Source organism: Zeugodacus cucurbitae, chromosome 2, assembly GCF_028554725.1.
Source record: "Zeugodacus cucurbitae isolate PBARC_wt_2022May chromosome 2, idZeuCucr1.2, whole genome shotgun sequence".
In the NCBI taxonomy this organism is placed as follows: Eukaryota; Metazoa; Arthropoda; class Insecta; order Diptera; family Tephritidae; genus Zeugodacus; species Zeugodacus cucurbitae.
This window is the reverse complement of record NC_071667.1, coordinates 70,893,233-70,916,049: the sequence shown is the minus strand read 5'-3', so window position 1 is coordinate 70,916,049 and position 22,817 is coordinate 70,893,233. Positions and strand designations below refer to the sequence as shown.

The 22,817-nt window shown below is 32.1% G+C and overlaps 2 protein-coding genes across 6 annotated transcripts in view; both read right to left on the bottom strand.

Moving 5' to 3' along the window:
* Nucleotides 1-9,198, bottom strand: part of LOC105209191 (microtubule-associated protein tau) — a 57,076-nt gene extending 47,878 nt beyond the window's left edge. Inside the window, exons 1-2 of one of the 4 annotated variants that reach the window (XM_054227197.1) lie at nt 9,040-9,198; nt 7,702-8,602 (exon numbers count right to left, since the gene is read on the bottom strand). In XM_054227197.1, coding sequence (XP_054083172.1) covers nt 7,702-8,062 — 361 coding nt within the window. In that variant the 5' untranslated portion in view covers nt 8,063-8,602; nt 9,040-9,198. Of the gene's footprint in view, nt 1-7,701; nt 8,603-8,652; nt 8,668-8,715; nt 8,742-9,039 lie in introns of those variants that run through there. The other 3 variants (XM_054227200.1, XM_054227199.1, XM_054227204.1) reach the window with 3 other exon arrangements.
* A 2,359-nt stretch (nt 9,199-11,557) lies between these two features.
* Nucleotides 11,558-16,748, bottom strand: Mlc1_1 (myosin light chain alkali). 2 transcript variants are annotated; one of them, XM_011179485.3, is made up of 6 exons: nt 16,616-16,748; nt 16,422-16,449; nt 14,222-14,527; nt 14,019-14,105; nt 13,342-13,388; nt 11,558-12,078 (listed from the first exon to the last, which is right to left on the bottom strand). In XM_011179485.3, the coding sequence occupies exons 1-5, from the start codon at nt 16,616-16,618 to the stop codon at nt 13,345-13,347; spliced, it is 468 nt and encodes a 155-aa protein (XP_011177787.1). In that variant the 5' UTR covers nt 16,619-16,748; the 3' UTR covers nt 11,558-12,078; nt 13,342-13,344. The 2 variants fall into 2 exon arrangements, with proteins under 2 accessions (XP_011177787.1, XP_011177788.1); XM_011179486.3 differs by lacking the exon at nt 13,342-13,388.
* Between the last annotated feature and the right edge of the window lie 6,069 nt (nt 16,749-22,817).

The window sequence follows — 22,817 nt, the reverse complement described above, 5'->3', positions numbered from 1 at the left end:
GGTTATTCGTGTAATAACATCAAGATGTACGATTTTTATTTACATACACAAAATATATCTGTGTGTAAATAGGTGCGTAGTACAGGTTATATATGCGATTTTGCATATTTGTAAGCGGATGCAAGTAGAATACGAAAGCAACTGATAAGCGATAAGCGTCGTTGAGATTGTGACGACGCTCATCTACCAAATTATTTACTTGCTTCAATATATGTTTTTTTTAATTGGTTAAAAATAAAATGCAATATACATAATTATATTAATAAAATACGGGTTGGATTTTAAATTATTTTTTATTGATTTCTTGCCAGATATTAGATACGTATTCCAAAAAAATCCTGAAACAAACCATAAAAATTGATCTAATATGTGCTTAGTCTTACAATTTTGTATTTTTATACTCTCGCAACAAAAGTTGCTAAGAGAGTATTATAGTTTTGTCCACATAACGGTTGTTTGTAAGTCCTAAAACTAAACGAGTTAGATATAGGGTTATATATACCAAAGTGATAAGGGTCACGAGAAAAGTTCAAATCCGGATGTCTGTCTGTCCGTCCGTCCGTCTGTCCGTCTGTCCGTCCGTGCAAGCTGTAACTTGAGTAAAAATTGAGATATCTTAATGAAACTTGGAACACTTGCTCCTTGGCACCATAAGGTTAAGTTCGAAGATAGGCGGAATCGGACCACTGTCACGCCCACAAAATGGCGATAACCAAAAACACATAAAGAGCTATAACTAAGCCATAAATAAAGTTCTGAAAATAAAATTTGGGACATAAGATCGCATTAGGGAGGGGCAAAAGTGGGCGTGACCCCGGCCCCAAATAGGTTTTTTGTATATATCTTGCAAACCAATAAAGCTATATAAACCAATTTTTCTGCAGCCGATTCTTTCAGCCGTTTCCTTATACACTCCAAAAATGAAAGAAAACGGATAATAACCACGCCCACCTTCCATATAAAGGTTAGGTTAAAAAATACTAAAAGTGGGGTAACTCACTAACGAGAAACGTCAGAAACACCAAATTTTACATAAGAAATGGCAGAAGGAAGGTGCACTGAGATTTTTTTACGAAATTGAAAATTTGCGTGGTGTCGCCCACTTATGGGTCAAAAACCATATCTCAAGAACTACTCGACAGATTTCAATGAAATTCGGTATATAATATTTTCTTGACACCCTGATGACACTGGTGGAATATGGGCGAAATCGGTTCAAAACTACGCCTACTTTCCATATAACTCAATTTTGAATCCTTCTGATTCGTTCACTTTATAATGTATACATAAGGAACCGATAAAGATAGCGAAATAAAACTTTACACTAATACTGTATTTGAGCTGTGACATCACTTGTGGAAAAATTGTCAAAATCGGACCATGACTTTTCAAGGCCCCTGATATCAAACATGAAGAACTCAGTGCCTAAGGGTAATTGTTCACCGAAAATATAGGTAAATCTCTAAATAAATTGCGAGAGTATAAAATGTTCGGTTGCACCCGAACTTAGTCTTTCCTTACTTGTTTTAATTTATTATTCTATCAGCTGTTCTATATAGTTGTCAGAGTAAAAATATCAAAAAGTTCGCCCAACTGAGCTTTGGACTGGGTATCAAATTACCATCTCACCCTCTTTAACGAATTCATTGTTAAATCGCAATTCTCATCACACAATTCTCGATGACTTCATTCGATCTAAATTCACAACACATACAAACGCTTAGAAGAAATCACAAATATAAAATCACCAACAAATAGTTGTTCAAATAGCATGTTGTCCACGGAGCTGCTTGGCGCAATCATAAAACAAAATGAGAAATAAATTGGAAACGGTTATTTAAAGTGACTTGACTTGACTTGAGATGGAAAGAGTAAGCGAGGAGTAAGGTTTGTGGAGGAATAAGCTTGAGACGCTGTTGCAAAGTCAACTAAAAGGTGTAAATTTAAATCTGTTGCGAAATGTACTATATATGTATATATTTACATATGGAATATACATATGTATGTGAACCCATCATATGACTGGGTAACAAATCAGTAACATTCGAACAGAGGGAGAAAAGTAACAATCATAAACACTTTCATATTGCAAATTGCGATTGCTGAAAATTTAACTTTTTTTTTGTTACTTTTTCATAAAGCGTAGCAAGCAATTGCTGAGAATTAATCAAAACATGCGGCTAAATATACAGTTGACTTTTGAAATTTCGTTCGCGTAACCCGAAGGTTTGCCGCAAAATTGAGTACAACGCGTAGCGCATGGACTTCATCTAAATATTTTGATCCAATTACATATGAACAATATATATATGTGTGTGTGCGAATTTATGCTATATACAAGTGGGTGTTTAAGTATGCCGAATGTGCGCTATAGTAAGTGGAACGAATAAATGCCATAAACGCATTAATTAACGCATCACAAAAGCAACAGCACAACTGACTTCATAAATGGGTACAAGCATATTGCTGAAGAGATAAAGGTACACACATGATTATCATGGTAAATTAAGGCTTTCAGTCTGGAAAAATCTAGAAAATATTGTATTATCTTCTGTTGTAGTGCAGATAACTCTTCAAAATAACCATTTTCATCAAAATTATAGAACAGTAACTCCTGGACAAATGCAATAATAGTATTAAAATTTTGTGAATAAAATAAACTTTTGATCTCAAGGAGAAGACTTCGCCTACTTTTCCGACAGAATTTATGTTAGATCAAAATTTGATCCATAGCTTTCTAATAGTACCTCTAATTATAGTTAAAAAAGAAAACCGATCAATTTTTTTAGATTGATCAGTTGACTTTCTTCAAAACTACATTACTCATATGTTTTTCATTATATAAATCAACACTGCCGGTCTTTAAATAGCATTTTTTTAATAAAAATATGAAATTTATTCAAATTTCCATCAACATCTTAAAGATCTCGAGTGACATGGTCTCAAATTCTTTCATAAAGATTCTATAGGAAAAGTTGCAGAGTCGATTCTGATCAAATATATCCTTTTGCTACAAGATTATGTCAAGAAACATTATTTAGTCTCTAGAAAAATACACAGTCTTGTGCAGAGCAATTTGTTTCACTTATTCGATGATATTATTCATTTAGAGAGGCGAAAGGGAATCCTGAAACCAGTTTTCTTCAATGCTAAAACAACTAAAATAATGTTGTTCGGTTAGGTTCGGTTTGCAGGCAGATCTATGCAGATACAGATGATCTCACTTAGACAGTTTTTAGCGCTGTCCGTTGTGATACCGATAAACTCCTAATGGCTCAGAGACCCAATGCTGTATGGCTACAGAATTATTCAACCTAATTTATTGAAAATATCAGGAAAACTATATCGGAGATAGAAAAAAGTTCCTGTGAAGTTCAGGGTTGCCACCTGTCCAAAAAATTGTTCTAAGAAAATAAAAGGTCTAAGAAAATCAAAGTTCTTGAAAATAATTACATAGAGAAATGTTTGAGCAGAGTTGCCACCTTTTGAAAATTAAATATTAATTTTAAAAATATCTATAGCACCTGAATATATATTTTTTAAATTTAAATATTTTTTGCTTGCTTAAAATTGTTTTCGCCCCACTGTAATCGTGCACTTGGCATGACATTTTCACAACATGCATCCGCATAAATGTACAATTCCGTCATAAAACATAAATTGCAATTAAATGCATTGCTGAAATAAAAAAAAAACTACATAAAGCACATATCCATCAACGGCTCAGCATATAGTCGCGTAAAAATATTTATATTCATGAGCGCAAGCTAATATATGTAATTAAAGAACACAAAGGCATATTAGTTATCAGATATACATACAAGTATTATAAATGCTAACGCATTGATAACTACCGGCATACATACATACAAAAATATATATTCGCGATTCACAGATGTTAGATACGGCAATCGTCACACTTTGAGGTCTTTCAACTCACACGCCGCTTTGTAATTGTTCTAACATTGTATGTAATCACTTCATCGCTTTCATCACATATACACTTACAAACATACAAACATATACATATATGTATATAAGCGTTAAAAATCTGCAAAAATAATGCTGTATATTGCAGCGCCCTCCCCGGATTGCACATTTAAGCCGAGTGCTGAGGCATGCAGCAAATAATGCAGCGACAATGGAGTTCTGAAAAAGAGTCACAAAACTCTAAGACTAAAAATCAACAGTCAAACAGACATTCATACGCCTATAGACACGCAGCGAACGACTTTGGCAGTTAACATGATGCCATTGTTTTCTGCAACTTCTCTTGTAGTCTTATTTTATACGAATAAGTATGTCTGTTTGTATTGTGGGTGTTGCATGCCACAAATACATACATACACACTAATACCAACATTTGTGGCACTTATGAAAATTATGTTGCCATATAAGTATACTTATATGTATGTTTCTCCGTTCTAGTACACCCCCAACTCCCCTCTCTTTACAGTTATCACAATGCAATTCTCATGTTACAACAATTGACAACAAAGAAGTTGTTCGCCAGTTAAGCACTTGTCGCTGTCGTTTCCATTTTAGAAGGACACTTGCGCGGTCTCAAAGTCTGTCTTATCGGTAACCACCGGCAGGCGGCGGCAGCGTGACTTTTCTTGGCCGCACTGCTAGACATACAGTCTAACAACAAGCTGGCATATACATATGTATGATTAAATGTATACATACAATCCACTCATGTCCACACTCACATCACCGTTTTTTTAATAACAAAGTGTCATACGTGGTTAATACCTAATTTTCTGGTTGCGTGCATGCGCTTCATTCATAAATATTCTTTACTCCGTTTTTTTATTTATTACTTTTATATGTGTGTTGTGTGTGTGTGCGTCGCGCTGTGCACTGTCTGGTATTTATGGCATTCACTCCATTGCATTTGGCACTGAAAAAAGGGAGTTGGCTCTGGTGATGTCTACAAGCCGGCTCATACACGTACATGCCATTTCAATTATTAATTCTTGGGACTCATATACCGTTAAAATACATGTAGGTTCATGTAGGCATTCCATATAAGTCTGGGAGGTGAGATATTTATATATATGTACATGTATTATAAACTTTGTCATAAATATATTCATATGGGATTGTAAAGCTGATATATCTAAAAGGTTGGTAAGTAAAGTATATCGAATATAACAGAAATATTTTAAGATATTTTTCAAAAACTACTTTTATTTATTTAAAGGAAAGAAAAGTTTCGGAAGACTCTCCAAATATCTCGAGGTGTTACAAAGACAGAACTAACAAGTCCAAAAAATGTTTCTTATACCCCCCTCCAGTACTCTACCCAAATAGATCATGAAAATGTGGCTCATTTCAATTTCTGAAAATATCGATGGACTTCTAATAAAATTTACTTTAATGAAGAAAGCTTGTTTAAATAGCTTTTTTAAATCAAATTCATAGCATACTTTTGGAGTTTTGCAAGGTGTTTTCAAAAAAATATATATCAAAGATAGGAGTAAAAATTTATGGAAGAAATGTTCACATAATCATCGACACATTATCATTACTTCAAAAAAGAGATCATAGAGTTACATATATTTATCTATAAATGTTGCCCCCTTCGTAGTTTTTTTTTTTACTAAAAATATAGAACTTTATACCTTTCATTTGAACTGTTCATAATATTGTAGATTTCAGCCATTTATTCTTCAGAACAACTCACATGCATATAAAGTAAGGTATATAATAAATTTCGACACATTATGAGAAATCTCAAGACAGTAAATCATCATATTAGGGCTTTACTGTATTTTCAAGACCACCAACCTCTCATACATACATAAAATGTCTTCATTATTTCGATGGTTTTGAAAGTTCCTATTAGTAGAACAAGCCTAAGCAGCATTTGTAACTTGAGTATTTAAAGGGATCCCCCCATTCTCGGTTTCAATTTTTATTTTAAATTTAATTCGAACCTATTACTATTCAAGAATGTTCCTTTAAAATATCAAGTGAAAATTTCACAAACTCTTGAAGATATAGCCGATTTATGGTGGAAGCATTAGGCGAAGGCGAGAGCGCCTCAAAGCTTTAAACGCGTTTTTTCTCGAAACAGTGTTTTTACGACTGGCACATGAGGTTACTGAAAACCTATTAATCCAATCGGTTCCAAATTTTAATACGTTATTCTATACATATGTATATAGCAATGGTAAGAACTAGGATAAATCAAATGGGTCTTCTTTACTTTTCAACTTGATTTGTGGCTGAAGAAACGGCGATTTTCAAAAAAAAAAATTTCAAAGGTCCGCCTTTAATTTTTGTGCGAAATTAATAATTCTAGTTCATACCAGAGCCAAACATGTACTCTTTCTAATCCCGTTTTTGGTTTCAGATGTTCCAGTGAGCAGAAATCACATGCGCCGCCGAAAAGAAGGGCTTTTGCTTGATCACAAAAAACAACAACAACAAATATGTGTTCCTCTTTTTAAAGTCTTCAAATAAATGTATGCAAAGTTACAACCCTATAAAATAATATCCGTTAATTTGCCAGCTTATTGAAAATCGTCAAAATATGAATTCGAGAATGGGGGTCCCCTAAAATAATATCGCTTTTGTTGAAATGATTTCAAATTTATAAAATAGATTGACATTTAGTTATTGCATGTTAGTTAAATCATTCATTTAGTTGCAAGTTAATGATTATAATTATTTAAAGAACATTCGTGTTTTCTTCTCATTAATATAGAATCAACAATGTAACTTGAATTAAGAAATAAATGACAAATTAATTGTTTTAAAAATAAACGCTTGTAATATAAAAACAATTTATTTATTATTATCGTCATAAACGAATGTTTAAATGCATATGTAGGTATGTACATTAGGGTGATGCTATAAATTAGGAAAATTATGTTTTCAAAAGATACCGAAACCTCAATTTTTCGTATAAGTTATTTCAGATGAAAATAATATGTACATATATGAAAAAAATTCGTAATGAACAGAGACGGTTGGAAAATTATTTGGAATTAAAATTTGTGAGTGAATTTCCGTTTTTAATAGTACTGAACTGAGGTTCTAAATGAAAAGAGACAAACAATTAATTTTTTTATTTTAAAATTTTGTTTTTCATGGAATAGAGTAATTTCTTTTCATTCTAATTTAGATTTTTTTCCAAATACTGTGTCTAACAAAAATTATAAATTTTGATTATGTAAAGTGTCATCCTAATGCATATATATAAATAATTATATAGAAAGCTACACTTTCCACCGCTAACAATAATAAATAATTTCAAGCAATTTGATAATTCTAACAGCTTTCAATATCAACAACAGTCACACAAATGTATCTGATAAGATTCAAACAATATGTTTGTATATTCGCGCAAACAGAATGATTGCAAATTTACTCATGAAAAAAAATATTTTTATCTATCTAGTATTCATTGAATCGCAAAATAACATTCAATTGGCTGATAAAAAAAACGGCGTGTGTTTATGCGCTATTTGCGTTTGTTACTTGCGGAAGATTAAGCAAAAATCGATTTTAAGCGAACTTATTCAATAACCACTGCTTGCCTACAGTACACAAACACAAACAAACATAGTTACATGTATGTATGTATACAGAGAAGAGTGTGTGTGTGTATTTCTATTTTTGCAATTCCTTTTCAAACGCATTCCGTTTGTACTTTTATGCTTCTGCAAAGGTATTCATTTGTTTGCTTACCTTTCTGCTCGGGTTGCGCCTGCTTAACATCCACTGCCGCCGACACTAGTGGTGGTGCTGCTGCTGCAGCGGTGGCTGATGCTGCTACAGCCACAGCAGCCGACTGCTGTTGTTCCTTCTGTTGTTGTTGATAGATTTGCTCCTGTTGATGCTGTTGCTCCTTCAACAACAGCGGCGAGTGTGAGTCATTCACTGTAGTTGGCGCAATCGGCTGTGCCGGTATGCCTGTGCTTGATTCTGTTGTTGTGTTGATGACTGAGCCTGCTGCTGCGATCTCTGCCGCTGCTGTGCCATTACTAACAGCAGTTGCTGTAGCAGCAGCTTCCAGTGGCAAAGAGCTTTTCTCCAAAATATCCGCCATATTGACTTGCTGCTCGACGCTCAGTGTATGCTTGTTTGAGCTTGTGTGTGTGTGTGTGTTGGTGTGTTCTACTTCCGTGCTGTGCGCTCTAAAGGATGCGGTGGGGTGGATTGCGATACGCAGCAAAAATAAGGGACACCCCTTACGAGATAACAGAGTTCTATAATGCGAAGGAATGCGTTGCACTCCGGACCAACGAAGCTTCGCCTTTTTTCTGTATGTATGTATGTTTGTAAGTATTTTTATGGGTTTGTTTTCACAATAGCAGTATACGCTGCGTAATTATTGTTTTTCACTCTGCTGCCGCGCTGTCTCTCACTTTGTGCCTTCGTGGATTGTGTGTGTATCTTTTGCTTGTTGAAAATTTTTCAATTCACAATTTCTTCTTTAAATATTTTTTAAAGCACTTTTCAACGCTATTTATTCACGCTTTGCTCGCTTTATAAATGCACTTTTTTCTTATGTAACTCTTTTGCTTTTCAAATCAAAAACAAATATGTTTGTATGTATGTATGTATGTATGTATTTACAATCTCGAACCTGTAAAGAAAATATTATTAATTATTCACTCGCACCTCATGCACCACCACCTTCACACCGGAAATTAAATTAACGGTGAGGGCCACTCGCGTTTCGAATGCGTTTCGGTATACCAACTACCGTTGTCGTTCTGGAATGGTCGCTTTTCACTATTCATAATACACAATTTGCTACAAATTGACTATTTTTTCCTCGCAGCCACTTTTGTGTATACACACATTCGTACATTGATATGTAGATATTTTCCTAAATTCTATTCACACTTTGCTCTGCGGCACACTGCGCAATGCGTTTTCAATCGTAACTGTATAAATACAAAATTCAAATTTCACAATTCACAACAAAAGCATTCATATTTGCATATGAAAAAGAAAAAATTGATTTAATATGCAAAAAAAACTGTAATGAAAAGAGCAGAAAAGCACACTGTCACACACCTTGGCGTTGTGTCGCACCGCAAATAGTTGTTACACCGAGGATGAATCTATTTGGTCTGTTATCTCGTCTCGAACTGATTGCGCGCTGCAAAGAAGAATTTATAATTAACGTTCGAATGCGTACAGCTCGCATCGCAAGCCCAAAAGCCGCGGAGCGCCAGTGCTGAAGACATTGCATTTCGGTGAGAGCGCGTACATAAAGATGCTTTTTTGCGGTGAGCTTTTAGTACACGAAAGCCGTTAATGTTATTGTTCGCCCGCTGTTGGCGTAGTGGGTGTAAACAGTGGTTGGCGTGGAAAGCAACGATAGCGACATCTGACGGAAAATGCAACTGATGGTATATCAAAGATTTGTATGTAAACAAATTGTTGTCAACCCCCTATGTTGCATGCAAAATATATCAGAGAATTGAATTATCCTAAATAAAAGCATAAATTATGTTAAAGCTCCATTAATTGCTAATATTACTTTATTCTTGAAAAATTAAAAAAATATAGTTCACAGCACCTTTTACGAACGTAAAAGGCGGTATTAAACCTTTATCTTCACCTACATTACTCCAAATTACGCAATTTTGAAGATTTTTTTTAAATAACGGAACTTTGAAAATTGGGCTATTAAACTTGTCCAAAAATAATGATTTGATTTTCAACTATACTAATTTCGTTTGGACAATAAAATTAAGTCGATTTCAATCGAAATTTGGATTAGTGGGTACATTACGGCTTCAAAATTCAATGTCATTGAGAAATCTTTACCCCGTTATAAAGCTATTGAAGATCTCGTATTAACATGTTCTTGTAAAACTATAGGACATTTTTATCAAAACATTCCCTAACATTCCGTGTTCTTACTAAATCGATACTTCTGATATCGATATTGTACTGAAAGAGCTAACTTACCTTACCTTATTAAACCCGTTTGAATATTTAAAAGTTATGAAATGAATGATATCAGACCATAAATACCAATTTTTCGTAAAACAATGACTCTAGTACCATCTAGCGGGTTTCAATTTTACGGGAATCCAATTAGGGTTAGCTTAAGACTATTCCATTATCGAATCACCATAATCCACAAAAAACTTCGAGTTAGAGAGACTTCCGAGTTACGGAAGGTAAATTGTATGAAATTTGACTTCTATTGCTAATTAAAGAGTTCGAGTTATAGAAGTTCGAGTAATGGAAGTTAACTGCATCTTTATTAATTCCGCCTGGATGATTTCTAGCCATCACAGTAAATCGTAATTATACAATTTTTTTTTTTAATTCCGGTAGGGTTTCTATAAGCAATAATCACAGGTGACTGTTACGAAAGAAAAGTCAGTCAGTTCTTCTTCTTTTTTACTGGTGTAGACAAGCTTATGCGATGATTGCCGAGTAAACAACAGCGCGCCTTTCGTTCTTTTTATTAGTTGTTTGGCGCTAATTGGCGAAACTATGTGCAGCCAGGTGCTTATCTACCTGTTCTTTCCAAATGGAGATCTTCCTCTGCTCCCCCCAGCAGGTACTGCATCATATATTCTCAGAGCTGGAGAGAGCTTCTTCATTCGCTGAACTATGTCAATATAGTAGTATATCTCGTACACCTCGACGTAAAATCGAATGCGGTATTCGTCGTCGCCAATGAGCAAAGTACCATAAATCCTCCGCAAAACCTTCCTCTCGAAAACTCTTAGCGCGGACTCATCTTATGTTGGTATTCTCCAAGCTTCCGCATCATTTAAAAGGAAGGAAGGGACTTGTAGTGTTTGGCCTTTTCAGTTGACTACTGAGTCCAAAGTAGCTCCTGTTGGCAAGACTGATTCTGCTTTGGATTTCAAGGATAATATTCTTGTTGATGTTAATGCTGGTTCCCATTTAGACGAGATTATATAAAACTTCAAAGTTATGACTGTCAACAGTGACATGGGGGAGTGAGAGGAACTTGGCTTCCGCAAGGCTACTTAAGTTAAAAGGACAAAATATACCCGTTATAGAGGATTCCAATGAAGAAAATTAAAAATAATAAAGTAGAAGGTAGACAGTGTCAGGCTAAGCTATGCGTGGAGGAACGTTTTATAGATGATAATTGTTTGTAAGCTGTTTGTTTATGTCTTATAAGGCACAGCATATATGCAATAGGTCTAAAATGATTCAAAGAAGTCCATTTCTACTATTCTCTCTGAAGACAAATTATGGTATGATAGGCGATAGTGAAATTAAAATCGACGAAACTCTTTCCTTTCACCAAGTGTTTTTCATAAATGGCCGACTGTGCCTGATGAAACCACGTAAAAAAATTTTTTTTTGCATAATTATTTAAATAAAAAAATACATATGCGTATATGCAGACACAGAGAGAGAGAGATATTTTTATTGGATCGACTTTGATTTTTTCATTGTTAATCCGTTCCATTTAGTCAGAGAATATGACACTGGTTAGAGCTTGCTTATTAAAAAAAAAAATATATATAGGATTATATATAACTAAATTTTGTTTGTTTCCCTTTCGTTATCAATTAGTATATAATAGGAGTTCATATTATCCGTTTCCAAGTGATTTTATTATATGTAGTAACAAGTACATTGCTTTAAGTCCTTTTCGTAACGTTGGCTATTCGTGCTTTTTTTTGTCGTTTACGCTGTTCTTTAACGACATTCTATTATTAATATATATGGTTTTACTATATATTAAGTTCGTTTTTCATGTAATTAAAATTAAATAAATGAACAACAAAATTATTTTCTAATTTTAGTTTTTTTTTTGGTTTAACTTTTTTTTATATACATAATTTAAAAATTGTTTTAAGTTCTTCATCGTTTGTTTTGAGTTTTGTTTGCTTTGTTTTAATGTTTGCCTTCTTCAAAAGTAATTGCATCACGTTCGTAATACAATTATAAAGTATTTATAAGCAGAGAGAAATTAAAATTTAATTTAAAATAAATATACGAGAGAGAGAGATGAATAAAACATCTATGGAGAATGGTTGTTGGCTATAAGTCGTTGTTGTTGTTTTTATAGCTGATCTGGTCTATCACACATTCTGGCAAGAAATGCTACGTGGAGGGGGAGAGAAGAAAATAATTTAGAATTAGTTTTATGTTTTTGAAATATTTTGGTTAAGAATTCTTAAATTTTATATTTAGAACTTTTAGAAGAACACCCACGTAAACATTGTGTATACATACAAACAAATAGTGCAAAAAATATTGTCGTACAAATAATGACAAGGTACTAGAAACTATTTTAAATATTTTTAACATGAAATAGATCAATGTGACGGAGTGAAATTGAATTGACGCCCCTGATTTTGATAGCGAACTCTTTTTGGCTACGAAACTACTTAACTAAGGCTAAGATTAACTTAATGGACTAAGAATCGCATCACTTCAAACCGAATAATAATGCCTAAGTCAACCTAAATACAAAATAAAAAAAAAATTATCATTTTCAGAAAACACATACCTCTTTTTTGGGATGATTTTTTTGATATTGATATTAGTTATATTTTCGTTTTCTAAATAAGTCTAAAAAAAGGAAAATAATATTTTTTTCGCTATTATTTATATATTTTATTTTATTTTAATTTATTTTATTTTATTTTATTTTATTTTATTTTATTTTATTTTATTTTAATTTATTTAATTTTATTTAATTTTATTTAATTTTATTTTATTTTATTTTATTTTATTTTATTTTATTTTATTTAATTTTATTTTATTTTATTTTATTTTATTTTATTTTAATTTAATTTTATTTTATTTTATTTTATTTTATTTTATTTTATTTTATTTTATTTTATTTTATTTTATTTTATTTTATTTTATTTTATTTTATTTTATTTTATTTTATTTACTTTAATTTAATTTAATTTTATTTTAATTTAATTTAATTTAATTTAATTTAATTTAATTTAATTTTATTTTATTTTATTTTATTTTATTTTATTTTATTTTATTTTATTTTATTTTATTTTATTTTATTTTATTTTATTTTATTTTATTTTATTTTATTTTATTTTATTTTATTTTATTTTATTTTATTTTATTTTATTTTATTTTATTTTATTTTATTTTATTTTATTTTATTTTATTTTATTTTATTTTATTTTATTTTATTTTATTTTATTTTATTTTATTTTATTTTATTTTATTTTATTTTATTTTATTTTATTTTATTTTATTTTATATCATTCTTTGTCTTACATTTTAAATTTCTATGTTTAAGCAAATTCTTTCCCCATTTGACCTAATTTCCTCTGAACATAACCCTCTCATTTAATCTCCCCTACTATTGCATGTAATTAATCGGGTACTTACCGCTTAGTCGAAGACAACTGGATCGCTCATCATTCTCTGGATGAACTCTGCATGGCGCACACAAGGTGTGTAAACATAAATTGTGTTGTTGTTTTTTGTTGTTGCAGGCATTTTACATACATATGTATATGTGTGTATATATGTATTTCACGCAAGTATTGTGCAATAATCATTCACATTCGTAGGTGGACGAACGAACGCGCATTTGTGTGTGTGTTCATGTGTATGTGATTGTAAAACAAAGTGAAAGTGCGTCATACACATTCGTACATACATATTTGGGGAAGTGAGGTGGTGTTGTAGGTGGTGCATTTTTTTTATTTTTGGTTTTATATTTTTTTTTCCACAGTGCGTTGGGGTTTATTTTTGGATTTTTCGACATTCGATGGTCACATAAAAACGTAGGTACATATACATAAGTCGACATAGAATGAGAATATATAATGGAAAACAAGAACAGATTTAATACAAATATATGCAGAGATGTACATAAATATATATATAAATAAATATGGAGATTTTGTATTGTGCTGATGAAGGTGAGAAATATACATATGTATATCTGATATGGTGGTGATTAACATTAACAGTGCTTTTTTCGTATTTTAAAAATAAACACTGTACATATATGGTCTAGGTGAAAGATCTTATTCGATTAACATTTAGCTAATACTTACGGGAGTATGGAATCATGCCTTCATCATCTTCGGGATCCATGCAGTCGGCAAAGAGAGTCTCAACTTGCTCATCATCCAATTGCTCACCTGTTGGATGAAGAGAAAAAAATTAGAAGTCAATAAAATATGTTGGAGTTGAACGATCAGAGATCTATTTCGAGATTTGATCTTGTAAAGTGTTTCTACTCTACAACAACACTTACCAAGGGAGAGGAGGGCGTGTTGCAATTCAGCCAAGAGCATGGTGCCATCTTCGGCTTTGTCGTACAATTTCAAACATTCAATGAAATCTTCGTAGCAACCTTGATCCTTCTCCTTCTTGACTTGTGAGTAGATGGGGAGGAATTCTTCGAAGGTGATTTTCTTCTCATTGCGCTTCTTGGTACCGCCCAATTTCTCGATCAACGCCAAGGTTGGGTTCAAGTTGAGAGCACGGAGGGCATCACCTAGATCGACGGCATCAATGCCCACACCGGGAGAGCCCATGATTTCGAAAACGAATTCGACATCTATGTGGAAAAAAAATGAAGAAAATTATTAATATTGGTTTTATTGAAATGAAATAAGTTTAAAACTTTGTAAGAAGTGGCTTAAGAATTACTGGAATATATCTTTTACAAGCAAGATATTGATTAAGTTTTTTGAAAGTACGACTTTTCATATAGAGTTAAACTCCAAACACTTTACAGTTGTCATACCACTAGTTTTGACTTTTTAAGGCGTTTTAGGGTTACCAACATCGAATAAAAACGTTTTAAAGAAAATATCAAACTAATCTTAAGGATTTTGGAATATTTTAATAATATTAATTAACCATTATTGTAATGATTACTATTGCAAGGGGGGTGTAGTATGGTTTAGGAATTGTGAACTCTCTATCCGCAAGTATATTTTCATAATCTCTTTGAAAGCTAATGGCTACATTTGAAATATATTTTTATAAAACACAAGCAGACTGTTATCTAAATAGACGTCCTTGTCCTATTACCGTTATAAAAATATAAATATAACCTACACCCTTTGCATTGCCTATTGATCCATACAAAAACATATATACATTTTATATGCGCTTCCTCCTTCACGCTAATCCACGAACTTGGTTCATATATTCAAGAACAAATGAGCGATATTTATGACACATGCCATATATGCATCGCACCCACACCTAACGGTGCTTCAACTCTGCATAGTATACATCTTGACAGCGCATAGCTAAAGGAATTTCTCGCTGTGTATATAAGCGCTTCGTTCGAAAGAAATCTGACACCCGACGTGCACGACGAGGTGAGCGCACGAGCGTTTAAGTAGACGAGTTTGCGTACCGAACACGCAGGAAATTTTTGCCGAGGTGTATGTCTAGTGTTGTTTTTGTGTATTTGTATATATTTTCAAGCATATAAAGGCCATTGAGTATGTGCGGTATGCGGAGGAAAAACTAAAAGCAAGAATTTTTCCCAAAATTAGAAATGCGTTCGTTGCGCTCTCGTTCGGCTAGCGCTTATACGCGATCACGCATTTACCGCTAGTCGTATGTTTTTTTATTTGATATACACTTACATTCACTTATATTGGAATTGGTCACTATAGTAGCCGAGACTTTTTTGTTTGTATACTATAAATTATATATTTTTACGAGATCAGTCCTTCATTTTTAAATTCTTTTTCGTATCATTATTCTCATTCACATATTTGCGTTTATTTTTATAACGGCAACTACAGTTGCGCAGTTAGTTTAAGCACATTTTTTTAGAAAATTTATTTTTAATTTTTAGAATTTTTTTTCAAGTTTTTTTTCCTCGAAAACTTTGTTTTTGAACACTTCGGCGGCATTCAGCCATTTGTTAAAAATAGCACGCAAACGATTGTAAGATTTCGTTCGTTTCAATACCATTTCCATTCCGTTTCGTTGTCGTTTCGCTTCGTTTATACCGTTATATAGACTTTTTATGGGCACTTTAGGCCGTCAAATACGTAGGTGTTGCGTTAATTTCGCAGCGTCGGTGGCTATCATAGTCGTTATTACCGTTATGTACCGTTGTATATGTATATGTGGGTTGCGCTGTATCCAGAAAGCAACAAAATATGCTTGGAGGTATTCCAAAATTCTGCAATGAGTTGCTATTTTTTTTCAAAAGCTATACGAAGGCTGTATAGACTCTTTCGATAAAAAAACGTTATCACTTTGTGCCGTTATGTAAGTATGCAGTTGGTAGATATTTGGTTATGATTGATTATAGACTTTTCATTAAAAAAAGCTGTTTGTAAGAATTATTTTTTTCATTTTATTTTAATATTAATATCTCTATATTTTTTTTTATTATCCTTTCAACCTCTTGTATAATCATTTTCCAGTAATTTGTAAACCACTATTTCTTTTATTTGACAAATTGTATTCAGACTTACTTTCAATATCACGTTTTGGTAAATCGGCCTGGAATTGGTAGAAAAGAAAATATTTGTTATTTTCGGATTTTTTAAAAACTAATATTTTTATTTAAAAAATGCAAATTTTTACATTTGCTCCAAATTTTAAGGTTATTATCTAGTTTTCAAACTGAGGCAATCCTCAAGCACTTTAGCAGCAGTCAGTCACTCACCATTTTGTTTGTTGGATGAGAAAAAATCAACTAACCCGTGGATGAGCTCTGTCTCGACTGAACGTTTCTCGTCTACAGCACGCGTGTTAGGTACTTTCCTGTCGCTTGGTCAGCCAAAAAGTTTTTCACAATTTTTCCCCATTATACATACGAACGTATAGACGAAAACCGAGTGGCCGCACGATCACTACGCTTTCGTTGTGTGCGTGAAATCACTGGGGAAATCGGGTAATTCGGTTGTTGGGCGGGTAATTCGGCACTAATACAAATGAGCCGTGCATATGTGTTTGTTGTGGCTGAAATGTTTCGAAATTTTTTTGTTTTTAAAAATTACTTTCCTCCGCAGACATACATACATACATTTGAATTCCTAGCGCATTTTGTGGCATTCACACTAAAAAAATATTTTATGTTGCGTACACAGACGCATATAACGGGCGTATGTATTAAAAAATGTTGTTGTTATTTGGCAAGGGCGGCATAGCATACAGGTGATTTACTTATTAAGCTGGTCGCCACAAAACGCCAAACAATAGCAAAAGCAACAGCGCAAGCTACAAAATATTCGGCAACCCCGCATACGGTCCGTCTCTGTTGGCCATGTTTTACGGTACACTCAGTGGTCGTTGCTATTTTTACGCGGCTCGGCGCATAGGAAATTCGTACATGCCGTACATACATACATATATGTACAGCAGTAATAATCGCTAGCCGGTGTGGGCCTTAGTGTTGAATATCATTAGATATTTGCTTTTTGAAATTTCTATGCTTGGATGTGCGAGTAGCGCCTAGTATTTTATTGAAACTACGCACTTCATACTAACTATTGCTTCTATGTGACTTTGAGTATGTACATAGATATGTATATAGAATCTTTTCTCATACTACTCATGAAGCATAATTCTCTGAACGCATCAGTACTTGTATATGTATATCCATTTAGCTTTTGCCTATTGACCCTGATCACTGCGATGTTTCTAATACATTTCTCTATGCCTTTGCATGCCTTTGTATGTGCTTGTATTCGTTGATTGTTTCCTAATATTTTCTTGAAGACCATCGCATAGCGTCATCTTTCGACATATTCAAGCATATAGACAGTATTTGGTTATGCTTCGGTTATGCATACATACACATTCATGTATACCAAATTCATTATCTCTCATGCATACTTATTAAAAATATATACATATGTATCTATGTATTTCACATTGTGTTAAACGAAAAATTCCGTTGCTCTGCTTACATTCATCTAACTGTATATATGCTCATTGCATTGCTTGTTTGCTTCTATGCGTGTATTTGTGTGCGAGAATATGAATTGGTTAATATCGCCACGCAACATGTTTTTGGTTTCACTATTTTTACCAGCGATGACACAGAAATTCTTTTCATTTATCAACTTATTTTGGTGCTTTCGGTGTTTCAGCGTATTATTTGCAAATAAAATACGTAAATTTATATAGAAATACATATGTAGCGGCAAGACAGCGTGTAGTTTCTACATAGACTTTACATATCGATCTGTTATAATAAATTATATTTCATTTGGCATGCTCACTTGCTGTGTGTAAACAGAAAATTGTGGGAGAGCCTAACAAGGTTGAAGAAAATTTTTTAGCTTTTTTATGGCGGAAATTTGTTATATATGCATTTTAAGAATTATTAGAGTTATTTTAGATTAGAATTCATTCGATAACAATATATACAATTTAACTTAATTTAACTTAAATTCGAGTTTAGGCGCATTCCTCAATTGTTTAAGCACCTGAGAAATTAATATTTCAGTTGCTATTAAGAGTGTTAAATTCAGTTTTCTTATTAAGGTTCTTGAATTTATTCATTTTCCTAGGAATTTCAAACTAACAATTTATATAGTTAAATAAATCTATGAAGTGTTCATGTATTTTCAAGAGAGAAGCTGTAATAAGAAAATTCAATGACAAGAGTTTCTTTAACAAAATTATGTTAATGATTTCTGGCATATTTAATTTTCAAACTATATGCTGTGCGATGGTGAAAGTGCTTTAATTACGGAATAAAATATGTTTTACAAATATGCTCAATTAATGATTATGATTATAACATTATGAGTAAAATACAAGCACAGAAGAATGCTAAGGATAAAGATTTATATGCATGAAAAAGCTAGGGTTCAACAAGTACATTAAACTCGATGACTGTTTGACTAAGAGACTGGAAACAGCATGTTCTTATTAAAACCTCACGCAAGATAAGGCTTTGATTTATGGTATCGATTAGTTAAAAAAGTTACCATAAGTTCAATTAGATAACGAGTCTAGAATTTGTTAGTTATAAATCGGAATTTATGAATACTATGAATACGTTTTTTATTTCCTTAATTTATTTAATTTATATTAAAAGTGGTCTTAATATTATAAGCCGTAAAATTATTTTGTAATAATATAAAAAAAATTAAAAATTGATTTTCTTAATTTCGTACATGTAATTTCTATAATATGGAATGCATATTTGGTGGGGCGTATAAGTAACAATAACTAATCATTTATATAAATAATTTGTATAATTTTTAATCATCCATAGTTCGAAGTCTCTTGCACGACATTGTAATTTGATGCTAATTTATCCATTAATTTTAAATAATTATAGTAAAGTTAGATTACAATGGGTAATTTTTCAGTGAACTACAAGGCGTATGAGTAACACTTATAACCTACATGTTACTCATACGCCCCTACATATTTCTACATGGAGGAGTTATGTAAACCTTGAATTAACGTCTAGTTAAGTTACATGTTGGAAAAGGAGACTAAATTAAGACAAATTATTAATAAATAAATTTATCATAAATCGTATGAAATTAAAATATATTATATTGATTTCCATATTAACTCAACTTGAAGTTATTTTTAGGAATTATAATTTAATTAATAATTTTCAAGAAGAAGGGCTATATATTTAATCAAAATCAGACAGTATTGGACCTGTAGTTGGTTGAGAATGAAAAAATATATATACACCTGCGGCTAAACACAACTTACCAGGTAAAAATTTTAAGTGTGCTCATATTTGACAATATTTTATAACGGTACTTTTTCCGATATCGATTTTTTTATTTAGAAATAAGGAAGTTTGTATTTACTAAATACATTAAAACCAAAAAAATTTAAGAAATACTAAGGAATAAAGCAATTTGAAACAAATTGTAGTGGTAAGTTGTGCTTGGCCGCAGGTGTATTGTGTTTTATATTACTCTATGAAACAGATGACAAATAGCGAAGGAATATACAGCTTTTTTGTTGTTGTTTTTTTTTTGTTTTGTTTTGTGTGACTAAGCTATTTTTTATATTCCAGCAATGAGAATGCTTTTTATTTAATACTCAAATAGTTAACTCGTCTACTGTTATAAAAAATATCTCTCCTTATTTCCTCTATATATATTGATTTCGACTCGTATTTTATTTATTTATTTTTTATTTTTTTTGCAATACTTTGTTAGACCCCGTCAGACAATTCACCTCTACTCCTACCCCATTACATTTTTCATCTACATACATATAGCGGACAATAACTGATAGTACCGGCGAAAGCAACTCACCCAACTGTTGCTTTACTGCCAGCATCCAAAATTATCAATGAAATTAATGGCTTAAAGTACGCAAACTCAGTAATTTCACTTATCTTTTTACTGCGCCTTTGTTTTGATTTCACTTTTATTATCCTTCCTCTTGTTAAAAACGTTCTAAACAACTAAAAGGGCCGCTTTAATATGCATGAGCACGTAGATACATCTATATTTAGAAGTTATTCAACTCGAAGTCAAACAACAACTACGGCTTGGCGGCGCGTATCAGCTGTTTTTTGTTTACAATAAACATCTGAAATGGACCAGAACTGCGCAGGCCTACTGATATGAGATGAGTTTGTAAACAAAGAGTATTGTTTTTTTTCATCTTCACAAATGCACCCTTAAATTATCACTGCTATCAGACGTAGTAAAGTTATACAACAACAAATATAACAATTGTAAATATTTACTCTAATCTGTCTTTACGAGTTCAACTAATGTTATTACTTAATCGCTTTCGAGCGCCATTTCACTGATTTTATGCTCCCAGATAAAGAGATACAATAATAACTGTTGTTTATTATTTATGATACCTTTATCTCTTTATCTCCTACGCCGCTTACACAAACTGTATCGAAAACAATAAGCCGATAAGAGCACATAACAACTTAATGCAGTGGGGCTTCAATTTGTATACATTCCTTGTAGCTTCCACCTCACATCGTGTTTACAGTAATCGCTTTATGAGTGAATTGTTTTCGAGTAGCTTCATTAGGTTATCGGTGAAATGGCGAGCAAATGCAAACAATTAATATGAAGGGAAAGTTCACCCCTCTGCTCACCTTACACTCACCATTGACCCACTTTTCTCAATTGTGCTGCTTGTGGCCTAACGGCATTCAACCCTATCAGCATGCGTTGGTGGAGCGGGTGGCATTCGGCTGTGAAACGAGTGGTACGTGCGTGTGTGCTTTGCATAGGAAGCAAACGACGGCAAAGCGCCGACCGAATGTGTGTGTATATGCTCATCGAGTTAGAGTGTGCGCGTCTGTAATGTAGTAATGAGTGGTGGCATGCTGCTTGTTATCTCTGACAAAAATATATGTAATGTTCAAATTACAGGGTGTGAAGGATATAAGGCATGTTGATTTATACTTAAAAGTGATTTTTGTTAACATATTTTTTTAAGGTTACATCATTTTATAGATTAATTATTTCTCACACTTTTTGAATTTTTTAAAATTAAATATTTTGAAATAAAAAAAAAATTGTCAAATGTAATATTAAATTTTTTGGAAAATTCTTTAACCCCTCCCATTGTACTCGCTTGAGTACAAAAAAAAACATTACAGAAAACCCATTCGACCATTGTACTCACTTGGTTAAAAAAATTATTTTTTCTGTATCTAAGCGAGTACAATGGGAGGGAATGGTTTAATATAACTGTTTAGCTATATGTTTGTTCTCGTTAGATCAGCAGCCAGTACATAAATAGTTATAGAATATATTTTTGTGCACTTCTAATCTTTCATAAAGAAATATTAAAAGTGATAAATATTGTCTACTATGTGGTTTAGTGGAAAATAAGATTTTGAAAGGCCGCACATAAGCCATTCTTATTGCTCCTTGGCATTTCATACATCTCTTATTTATTATTTTATATTCCGATTTCATTTAAAAGTATATACATGTTCCAGATGATCAAATTCGTATTTTTTAAAAGTAATGTTATGCTAATTAATTGCATTTTTTTATTTTTTTGCATTAATTTAGTTACAATATTTTCTTTTTTGTAATAAAATTATATTTATATATTTTTTTGTAATTAAAAATCTAATTACCAACATTTCAATTAAATAACACAATCATCAACCAACATATACAGAAAAATACTATAAACATTTGCACTTTTCAAATTAAATTTATTGTCATTAATTTTCTTCCTCGAAATTTATCGCCGAGATTATACGTTTCCTACATACATATACCTATATACATACTTATATATATCGCCTTATTATATTATGTTTACAAAAGTAAAACAAAATATTGCACAATTGGACGAAAGCCAAATTCAAGTTCAAAATAAAAGTTTGCGAAAAAAAGCAAAATTTAAGTATTTCATAATACAGCTTATATGATATTATATGATAATTATGGGCACTTGCGTGTATAGGTTTATAGGTAATATATTTTGGTTTTAAAACTTAGACATTCATGCGTATCTATTTTCATACTACATATATTATATGTATGCGTATGTTTGTATATCTGAAACTGCTGGCATAAAATAAAGTAGAAATATGGAAATCTTACGAAATATAATCAACTTTTTGCAATAGAAACCTATATGAGGCAGAACAAAAACATTGGTTTACCGCCCTCTTTAGTTATATTAAGTGGTTTATGTTTTAAATTGTCTTTTATTTATTTATTTTTTATTAACAATATTTTCGTTTTTGTTGTTGCTATTATTATTTTTTTTTTTACTTAAAAAATTTAGAAAAATGCTGATGATCTTTGTGACTGTCTTTTCGACTTTGTAATTTTATTGGAGTTTTCTATATAACTTGAGCGGCTATTACCGTCAACTTAAACTCTCTCAAAATTTCTGTTTACCAATCTAAACTTGATAGTCAAAAATCTCCATAA